Source organism: Clinocottus analis, unplaced genomic scaffold (genome assembly GCF_023055335.1).
Source record: "Clinocottus analis isolate CAN_PGR_092001 unplaced genomic scaffold, fCliAna1.0.p SCAF_11, whole genome shotgun sequence".
In the NCBI taxonomy this organism is placed as follows: domain Eukaryota; kingdom Metazoa; phylum Chordata; class Actinopteri; order Perciformes; family Cottidae; genus Clinocottus; species Clinocottus analis.
Window position 1 is genome coordinate 17,013,079 of NW_027175832.1, and position 10,721 is coordinate 17,023,799.

The following is a 10,721-nucleotide window of genomic DNA, read 5'->3' on the forward strand; positions in this document are numbered from 1 at the left end:
TGTATTTGTCTTGTTTGGTGTTGATGTATTATGTGCCTCTAGTGTTTTCTTGAATTAGTTTTGTGTTAATATAAATGTATTTTCAGGCTGCCATTCAAAAAAAAAAAACTGGCCAGGAAACTGGACAGCAGATGAAAATTGGCTCACTTACAGTTTTACTGTTGATTAGTGTGTATTGTCCCTGTAAAATACAAAAATATGCTTGTCTATTATTTTTTTTAAATTCTTAGATCCCTTAAAAGACAAAAAGGCACATTGACTTCCGTCAAAGACAACAGTGTTTGACATTGTGCGTCGCGTGTGATGCTCTCGTCAGTCGTGGACAAAGTGCTCCGCTTCCCCATCCTGAAGGTGTGCTGAACTCTGCCATGGCTGCCTTTGTGCTGCCAACAGCCCAGCCTTCAGCCACTGCGTGCACGCCATTGATGGACACATCAATGGCGTGCACGCATGGTATTATCTCAACAGGAAGTCTTTCCACTCTGTCCAGCTTCACGTAATCTGGGACTGCACTACAGCACGTATCTGGACATGTTCTGTTGGTTACCCTGGTTTAGGGGCTGTTGAACCAGCTGATACCGTGTTTGAATGAACCAGTCGCCCTCATCACCCCCATACTGGGAATCAGTGAGGTGGAAGTGTGCTTCAATACTTGCCATACCAGAGCTTGATTCATCAGAAAAAGGGCCTTTGGCTTGATGCGAGGGATCTTCTTCAAAGCTCTGGAAGTGGTTCACACCTTTGTGCCAAATGTCATCGTTGTGTGAATCACAGGGGACGTGAGGAAGAGGCTTCAGGGCCACAGTCACCATCATTAATGCCAGCCCATGAACATGGAGACCAGCAGTACAGGGACATAATGTCAGCCCCAAACCGGTGTCTCCACCTCTCCATGAACACAACAGTTTAGTTTTGTAAATGTCTTTTTGCCGGCTAGGCTGAAACGGTTTTGTATATAACTAAATGACGAACTCTCCTTTCACCGAGTATTTGTCCTATTTATTGCATTTCATCTGTGATCAATCATACCTGGCTGCCTAAGACTCTAGCGATTCAATTATGTATTAGTGGTGAAGGGGCTTCCAACAGGTCAAACTATTCTGTGTAGTGTAAATGGGTAATACAGGACAGCATGATATTTCACATGAGTGAGTCGGTCACTGACTATTTCTACCTTATCAAACCCCTCTGAAAGCTTTGATATGCAAATAAATGCTGCATTAACAGGCGTGTAAAGGTTTTAAAAATGCACTGACCAGTGAGAGATGGACAGCTCTGACAAGTGGGCTATAAGTATTTGGATTGCAGAAATGTTGCATGATACTGTCATTTTATTTCCCCTTTACTAGTCCTGCAAAAGCCTGAACAGTCTTATGTTTCATCAAAAGGGCAGCATCCCTAGCTTCCTCCATCTCCGACTGCCTTTTTTTTAATAAAAAGGCCAACATGCACCTGCGCCCCCTTTGCACTTTTAGTGGGTGGCTGGGAGGACCGTCAATACAAGCAGAGACACAGACGTGGTGAGGCCTCGGCAGCAGTGTGGCCATGGCTCGACACAGAGCACGAGGCGACAAGGATGAGAGGTTGAATGGACGACCTTTCCTCAAGTGCCTCGTGCATGGCTAACCGAGGCAGAGCGGCTGCTGGTGCCTCGCCAGTCTGTTCCCGCTCCGGTGGTGGGCGGAGGATTCTACAGATAACAGACCGTTACTGAAAGGGAAGTTTAGGATAATATAACTGATGGTTGCTTTTGTAGATACAAAAAAACATTTCCGTACAGAAGGCTGTAACATCCCGTTTAAGCCAGTTTTTAATCCTCTACATAATATCCACAAACTCATTTGCTTTACCTTGCATTTAGTCTTGAGTGCCCCACTTTTTGGAGGCCTGCCTGCCCCTCCAGCCCGATTTCCTTCACCACCTGCCTGTAATTAAAGCTGAACGTTCATCGTTCTTGTGCTTTGAATAGTGAAACTGTGCGATCAACAAATGTCACATTAAATCGCATTGGGTACTATTGCTTTGTCAGAATTAGCATCATTTACCATCACCATTTAGGACTTTAACCCACACATAAGACCTTAACCTGACTCGGCTGCATTCCTCTTCCCACTGAATTGCTTTACGAGTTTAACTAAAGCTTTTATCAATGCTGGGGTTTCCGCATCTGCAACTGAAAGTAAAATATAAGAATGACGGCCGAGACTGCAGTAAAACACCAAAGACAGCACCAAATGGCAAAGGTTAGTTTGATCACTTCACAGCAGTTTTCAGCAACAGCAGTGTAACGTTTGCATAGTTGCTAGCAGTTGCCTGTATTTGTCGGTCATGGTGCGTTATTTAAATGTTGCCCGCCGCAAGGACATGTCGGGCGGCATTATATCCTTTCCTTTCATAAAGGAAGGTCCAGTGTTTCCTACGCTAAAGGAAGCATTAAAACACCTTTCCTTTGAATTTAGAGAATTCCAACGGCTCGTAAGTCGCCCACTTAGATACTTCCGGGTCATTTCACTCTGTTTAAATAAGCAAAAAGGACTATTTGACCGCAGGCCGGCTTTTCATTGAGAGCATCTCTGCGCTTGGCTCCATTTAACTTTCCATTAACACTGACCAATTCTACGGTCACTGCTGCACAGCCCAATCGTGCCATGTGACGAGCTGCCAGGAGAGTACCGGTTATTTCCAACCCCCTCCTTCTTCATTTAAGCATTATGGAGGCCACGGTGCTCTTGGAAAACTTTAAATGCAGCAGAATATTTTGCAGCCTTCCCCAGATATGCGTCTCAATATAATCCTGTCTCTGAGCGCCGCAGGCCGGCCCTTTGATCTCATGGCTTGGTTTGTGGCGTGTTAAGCTTTGTCAGCTGTGAGACCTGATATATAAAAAGGTGTGTGCCTTCCCAAATCCACCCCATCATTTTGATTTGTATTTCCCAAAATGTATTGGGAAGCAATACAATCAATTTTTAGAGCTTGACCAAACAACCAAAAGGCAACTTGAAGAGATTCAATTTGCAGATTGAGTGACGATCACATCCTGATTCCTTTCTGCTACAATATTATGTAGAACCGTCTTCTAACCATAACTTTATTGTAACAGGAGACCAAGATTACAATAAAAAAATGTATTCTCCCCATTGGTTACATCAAAGCAACTAACAATAACCTAATGTGAAACATAATTAAATTGACTAAATAATAAGGTGTATGTTATGGAAGTGACACTGAAGATGAATGTCAGAGGACTGCCAGTACAACGATATACTATCGAGCAATCCTTCGGCGTATACGTTCACAGTGAATGCTGAATGTGTCTCATTCATCACATTAATCAGGGTTGTCAAATGAGAATGTTTTACTTCAGCCTTGGGGAGCTGAAGTTGCGCAAAGTGCACTTTCGCAAAAACAGCATTGCTCACATGAGAGACATGATTCCATTACGATACCAATGGTTTACTGAACTACTCCGGCTGTGCAGTTGAGACAAAATTCCCCAGCAAATTTAAACCGGTGCCGTCCTGCAGGTCCAGGGGGGGAAATTGGCTATGCACAAATAATTGCTAAATGTATAGCCTGACGCTCAGGCCGGAGGATTATGTGGTGTGATCTTGGTCAGCAGACCAGAGAAGGACTGCTTGAAAAAGCTATTTATGGTCAATTTAAAAGGTCATATTTATGTAAAGAACTATAATAGTTTGGGCGGATTTATCTCTAAACAAGCTGGCGGGCTAATCATTACAATCTTAACCGTAAATTGTTGAAGCCTACAGAGACCACTTAGTTTTATATAGGATATAAACTCCCAATGTTTTAAAGTTTCACCTCTTTTGTGTAAAGTAAATACATACCTGGTCTTCTCTGCTGCAGCTCCTGACGTGGCCCATCTCATTTGTCAGTCCTCATACAGCGGTTTGAATGATATTGTGTGCGTTATCTTTTTAGGGTTTTCCAGCAACACGAGCGATCACTGTGCATGCGGAAAACCCTGCATGCGGTATTTAGGCAACATAGCGGCTTAGTTGGGTTTAGACACGATAGTGGTTTGGGATAAAACAACTCTAAATGTCTCCATGTATGTCTGGTATTCAAATATTTGCTATCATTTAATAGGAATGCGTACAAACTGTTGACGGATGCAACGTGAACGTTTTGAGGAAGATATCTGACGCTCCGCCTTCTAACAACGCCCGTGAGCCATGATGATGGTATCGTTTGGTATCTCTGTGATTATCATCGATCAAGAGTGACACAAACCGAGCCGCTCGGCCTTGACAAAAGATGGGGGATACGGACAAAACGAGCGTTTTATAGCAGAAAAGAGGATTTATTAACTCGCGCCACAGAACAAACCGTTATCCCGACACCAACCCAACCGGCGCCTCAGGGCGGAGAGAGCGAGCGCACCAACGCCCGAAGGGCCTTCTACCTCGTTGCCGCTAACCAGCGCAGGTGTCCCCACTCTCCCGACGACCCCCGTCTGCCACGCCCACCTGCACACCTGCAGGGACGACGACCAGCGGCAGAGACGCTCGTCACGACGGTGAAAGTTAGCAGTGAAAAAACAGTTATTGCGCACCGTGCTGCGAACAGATCGGGTCCAATCTACATTGAGGACATGGTAAAACCGTTCACACCAGCTCGGTTACTCCGCTCGGCTTGTGGCCTCGTCATTGCGAGCTAAACGCTCAACAAAGTCCCAACTACTTGTCGTCCTGACTCCTCAGTGGTGGAATTAGCTCCCCATTTACATCAGGACAGCAGAAAGTGTCTACCTCTTTTGTCGCAAACTCAAAACACATCTTTTTCAACTACACCTTAAGTAAGGAAGGTAGCGCTGCACTTTAGTAGCACTTGAATGGCACTATCCTGATAGCACTTTGTAGTTTAACTTAATTAAACTTTGTTGTTCTGAGTTTGTAATCACAGTTTGGATGCACTTGTTGTAAGTCGCATTGGATAAAGTTAAATGTAACCTAACATGGCTTTGTCTCTGATTGGCTTACCCTTTCCAATGTTACTTGTTATGCCTGAACATCGATCTAACCCATGAAGGTAATGATTACTAGTAGGGCGGGTCACGCATTTGCCATAGCAGGATTTGTACCAACAGCCATAGCCTTTCCAACCATAACTTATGAGTTGTCAGCGGTCAGATTGTCTAAATTAGAAAAAATATCATCTTCAATTTGTGTGCAGTTACGTTAACACTAGTGGTGAAGGAGTCCAGTTATAATTTTATGAATTTCATTGTTGAAGCTGTGACCGATTTTCTTTATTAGCTGACATTTGTATGAATCACACACACAAAATCAATCTCGCTCATACATCTTGTGTTGCCCTCCCCCCTCCCACACACACACACACACACACACACACACACACTTTGTGCCCTGGCCTTTGGCCTGGCAGCGAGTGTGATCACATCTAGTTTGACGTGAAATTAAACTACAGTCGTGAGTGATTGTTGATGGCTAATTTGTATGCAAATTTCGCGGGGGTGATGTTTGTGCAGATTGGACAGGGCAAAGGTTGAGTGAGTCGTGATTGTGCTTGGAGGAGTCGGGGAAGGCCTTGAAAAAGTCACAATCAAGGCCATGCAGTTTGTACCAAGTACATACTGCATGGCCTTGATTGCCGCAGTGTAAACAAATGCACAAAAGCACAGAAGCAAACAAATGGTGTGAGTCCACGCTGAACGCTCCTCAGCACTCAGTTAATACTCTGGGAAATCATACATGAGGTGCAGTCGCAACCAGGCCTGGCTAAGTAGTTTAGCAACGCTGAATAACCCAAAGCTTAGTTCAAAAAGGTTGCATACTTCATTTAAAACAGTGATTTGCAAAGCTCCATTCAATGAGCATGTCAAACGATCCAAAACCAAATGCAAACAAAAGGTTCAAACAGCCGTGTAACGACACAACATGAATCATACTTAATTCTGTGAAAAGGTTGTGTCCTTTCTCTTTCAACATGTGGTCCACAGGTTTGAAAGAAGGACAGTCATGAAGAGGGATTAGTCACTCAGTGACTGTCTTTTGCATTTTTGGAGAGGAAGAGCGCCCGTCATTTTTTTGTTAATTCATTATGAGTCTTCGTTTGATGTGTCCATCAGCAGTGTGAATTTAACTGACATTGATTGGATCAAATGGAAATTTATATTCAAATGAGTTTTCAAATTTGGGACACAGTGGTAAGGTTGGCAGGTGAACTTTAGAGGTGTATAATGCTCTCATGTGTATGATGAAGACAGGACTGGAGCGTTACGACGGGAGACAAAGTGAAAAGCAACCAAGCTTTCCTGGTTCATTTAGCTAAGGCATAGCATGTAGTTTTTTCCCACAGTGTGTCCTGAAGCCCACTCATTAGAATAAGGAAGACATACATTTAACAAGAGTTCCCCCTGCTGGCTAAATACATTCATTACCACTACATTTCTTTTACTCGAGATGGTTCCACACATTCTAATCTTCATACCGACAGACACATTTTGATTTATCTTTTTACTCAGGGTGGTTTTCATTGCTTAATATTTTATATATTGCCATATTTTCCCTTGGTTCTCGAACTTGGAATCTAGATCTGTCTTCATTAAAAAAATTATAGGATGTCCGTGTTGAACTATGGGTCGGATTTCTGTGAGTTTATACATTGTATACAGAACGTTAGGGACCCTAATTGAATAATATGCCAACTCATTTTGCTCTCTCAGACCAGGAGCAACTACAATGTGTAAATATAGATAGATGGATAGGTAGATGTTCCTGGTTTCCCCCATTAATTTACCCTTTAATGACACAACCTCTTTATTTTGACAATAATTTTTCAGTCACATGCAAATGAGTGCCGTCTATTGTACACCTGTTGGAAAGGTTTGTGAGAAAATAAAAGGATCGATACAAAAAATTTAGTTTCTGCAGTTTCTGTGTCAGCTGTCAGCGTTTTTTCAGCAACAACACACATTTTCCACAGTAGACTGTGGAACCCGTCATTTTTGGCGTAGGCAAAGTGCAGTTGAAATTGAGTGGTCCGCGGCAACAATTGAAGTTATTAAATACAAATGTGCTTTTCCAACTCTGACATTTCAAAATGTGTGCAGTGAAAAAGGTATTTTGCGCATTCTGGCTTACTGTCACTCTTATTGATACACCTAAAATAGAGTAGAGACATCTTTTCGTACTATAAGTAACAGCTGTGCTTTTCTCACGACATCTCAAAATGCTCGGCCTGACAAAGGTCCATGATGGATGGATGGATGGATGTTTTTCTAAGGAACTCGTTACTGACAGCATGCCGGAGTCCCAATGGCTGTAACCCTCTCTTTGTGGTGCAGTTTTGAATTATATCTTTAAAAAAGAGAACACCATCAAAATGTATTTATTCAGCATGATCGACAACATGAACAGGGATAAGATGCAATCTGGGCATGGCATCGACACAGGGGGAAAAACAAGGTGAAATATTGATGAGTTATAGGTCCATGTGTGATGCATGGAAATACTCGAGGTCTTCTGCGGTGAAGGAGACACCAACTCGTTACCCACTGGAATTGATTGCATGTAATACCAGAATGGCAATGAGGTTGAAATACTCTTAAACTCTTTTTAAGATGCCATAATGTGTTTCACAAAAGCTTCATAATTTATGCAACCATTAGCATCCTCCTGGTTTTGCATCAGCTGCTCCACCTCTTCCTCCCTCAACTTCTCACCTGCGGCCCATGAGGAGGAAACAAGAGGACCGTCAGCTTACGCATCCTCAGAATGACGGTTCCTTGAAATCGGTTTGCTGTCAAACTGTTTTTAAACTCACCCAGTGTTGCCAGAACGTGTCTGAGCTCGGCACCCATGACTGTGCCGTTCCCCTCCTTGTCAAAAACCCTCAGACCCTCCACAAAGTCCTCATATGTCCCACGGTTCTTGGTCTTGCAAATGTACTGGTGCAAAGGCAGAAACTGGTCAAAGTCAAGCATCTTGGTCTGCATGTCTGTGAGGGGGAAACAAGTGGTTTTATCAAAGAAAAGAGAAAGTGTACAGGCTTCAGTCATGACCAATGCCGCACTTCATTTGAACCTTTCTCTGCTTTCCCCGGACGCTGCCTGTGAAACCGGAGTATTAACAGCACTGTGACTGTCGACAACAGGGCGATACGACCCACCTTCAGGCTTGGGCTTTCCAAGAACATACATCATTTCCGTGATGGTAGGGTTCTGGCCCAAAGCGCGGATCAGATCGCCGCACTGGGCATAAGTGATTTTCATTTCACAATTTGGTGTCCTGTCAAACAGCTGAAAAGAATCTTTGAAGTCTGTGGGAAAAAAAAAAAACAAGACAAAGGAAACAACAACTTGTTATTCTATTCAGCTCATTGTGATCCAAGAGTGCATGCATAATCTTTGAGGAAAGGCCTTGAGGATGCTTCAAAGTAATGATGTAGGAAAACATCCCTAAGATAAAAGGGTGCTTTTATACATTACTTTGAAGCATCCTTGTGACATTGCTTGTTCTTGCAACTTTGGCAAAAGTAGAACATTTGCAAAAGACAAAGCCGGTGACGGTCAACTCCTCAGGTGTCACACTCTACCTTGATTTACAGGAGCCTCCATCTCCTTTTCAAAGGGATCAACTTGGACATGTTTCCTTTCAAATAATCCCCTCTCGTCAGCTGCTGCCGAACATTTGTCACACGCTAATGGACAGCTTGATCCAACAAGCCACAACCCTTTCATACACAGCGCACAGGCCAAACCTTACCCTCAAGTTGCTCCGGGGTGAATTCCAGCTGAAAAGAGATGAAGCAAATAAAGCGGGTTAGATCCTGCTGCTCGTTCAGGACTTAGTTCAGTTTCACAAGGCGAGGGGGAGTGGGATTTACAGCAGGGGGAATTAATTACGAACTAAAGAACGGAGAACAAACTGTTAAGCGTTTTGTCTAGCCTCCGCCTTTTTACCGTGCCAATCCAACAGATCGAGTTACAGTTGTGATCAGAGTGCATTGCTCATCAGCGCCCTTGTGTCAGACAACCTCCCTGTCTGCTACTGTCGAGCCCCATTTCAGTTTATTATTAGTCTGAAATACAATCTGAACCATCTCAATAAATCAATGTGCTGCTGATTTTAACAACCAATTGTTGTTAGAAACAAGAAGGAGGTTGTATTCACTTTATTTTCATGGTGTAACAGAAGCTTTTTAACACCAACGCGATTTAAAAAAAAAAGGGAATATGAAAGATGTTGCGTCATACTGTGTATTCTATTGTATATTGTCTTTTGTAATATAGTTATATCCAGTCCTGCATAGCAGATACAATAACTATCTCTATGGCAATTCAGCTGTGAGTCTAAAAATAAATTCCTTTTTCTGAATACCCATGACAAATGAAGACTATCCATACTGTATATTCTGGCCTCTCACCGTAGTTTCTGTCTGATGTAGGGATATCTAAATACATCCATGAAGCTTTGTAAAAATGTTATTCTAAGCAAGTTTTAAAGACAGATGGTGATGGATGTAATTATCTATGTTTTTCTTCCTCCCGGTTTTTCCATCCCTTCGCCCTCAGAGGAATGGCACGGGTGGTCCGCTATTCACAGACATAATGAAAATCATATTTTGTGGCTTCAACCGCGCCTCCTCATTGTAACATGGCGGCTCCCTGAACCAGGAAAACATTTATCCATTGAAAAGAGGCCAAGTCAGCGAAAGATATTTCCATGAACTCTGGTATCGGCCTCTGATCCTCCCCCCCCCCGAACAAGAAGTCACAGCTTCTTTAATCACACAATTTATTATGCACATTTGAAATAAGAAAAAGACAGGAAATTATTATAACTATTACATTCCCATCATAACCGTAGCCCGTTGAAATGGCTGTACAGTCCTGGTTTGCTTGCACTGCCAATTTTGGGTCACATGGGGTCTCTGGTGCTCTTTAAACTCCAATGAAAACAAAACCTAGTCTTTCCTTGTCTCTTTATTAGTAATCATCTTAAAATAAATAGAAATCCTACTGTAATAACCATAAAAAATAATAATAATTGGAAGTTTCTTTTCCAGTGTGAGTAACCATTGGCCATTCAACATATTCAAATAGTTGACAGTTTCTTCGCATTGCTTAATATTGCTGTTTTTCTATTGTTTTACCGTCACTGTTGCAGGGTCAAACTCCGGGGTCTTAGGCCGCTCAGGCTCTGGGGGTTTGGGAGTTGCTGCTGCTGCTGCTGCAGGTTTCGGCTCTTCTTTCTTCTTTGGGGCCATCGCCAAAAGCTCTCGGGACACAACGCGGACGACCGCCGCCGCAGAGGGATCCAGCACAGTGCGGTCAAGTCCCTTTTATCCGCCGTCCACAGGTGTCACGTCCTCTACCCCCGCCTACAGCACAATACCCAACCACACTGCCAACAATAGGGGGAGGACTATAAAAGGACATGTCTTTGTGCTTCTATTTAAGACAAAGGTTGTTGTTGTGCGTGTCCATCATCGGCGCACGGAGAATGGAAAAGTTTTTTCGTTCAAATCTCACGCCCGTGACCTTGTAAGCAGGCCATTTCCATCTACACGAGTGAGACCTTTGTGTCCCTTATCTTGGACCGTCGAACGTGTTCAGTGAAGTGTGACGGTTCTTAGCGAGATGGAGGTGAAGTTGTTTAAAATACAAAAGCTACAATGCCGTCTGATGGGAAGTGGGAGCTGCAATTTTCCTTTGATTATTATTATTATATTAA

At 43.1% G+C, this 10,721-nt stretch overlaps 1 protein-coding gene across 1 annotated transcript; it reads right to left on the reverse strand.

Moving 5' to 3' along the window:
- Positions 1-7,323: 7,323 nt before the first annotated feature.
- Positions 7,324-10,299, reverse strand: myl13 (myosin, light chain 13). Its single transcript, XM_068604042.1, has 5 exons — positions 10,141-10,299; positions 8,751-8,778; positions 8,155-8,304; positions 7,810-7,983; positions 7,324-7,708 (listed from the first exon to the last, which is right to left on the reverse strand). The coding sequence occupies exons 1-5, from the start codon at positions 10,252-10,254 to the stop codon at positions 7,602-7,604; spliced, it is 573 nt and encodes a 190-aa protein (XP_068460143.1). The 5' UTR covers positions 10,255-10,299; the 3' UTR covers positions 7,324-7,601.
- Between the last annotated feature and the right edge of the window lie 422 nt (positions 10,300-10,721).

Bases quoted from the DNA above. Each gene is read 5' to 3' on its own strand.
- myl13 (XM_068604042.1), bottom strand. From the start codon at position 10,254: ATGGCCCCAAAGAAGAAAGAAGAGCCGAAACCTGCAGCAGCAGCAGCA. The intron at 8,779-10,140 runs GTAAAACAATAG...ATCTCTTTTCAG, and splicing joins TTGACCCTGCAACAGTGACG to CTGGAATTCACCCCGGAGCA. The intron at 7,984-8,154 runs GTGGGTCGTATC...TCCCCCTCACAG, and splicing joins TGGAAAGCCCAAGCCTGAAG to ACATGCAGACCAAGATGCTT.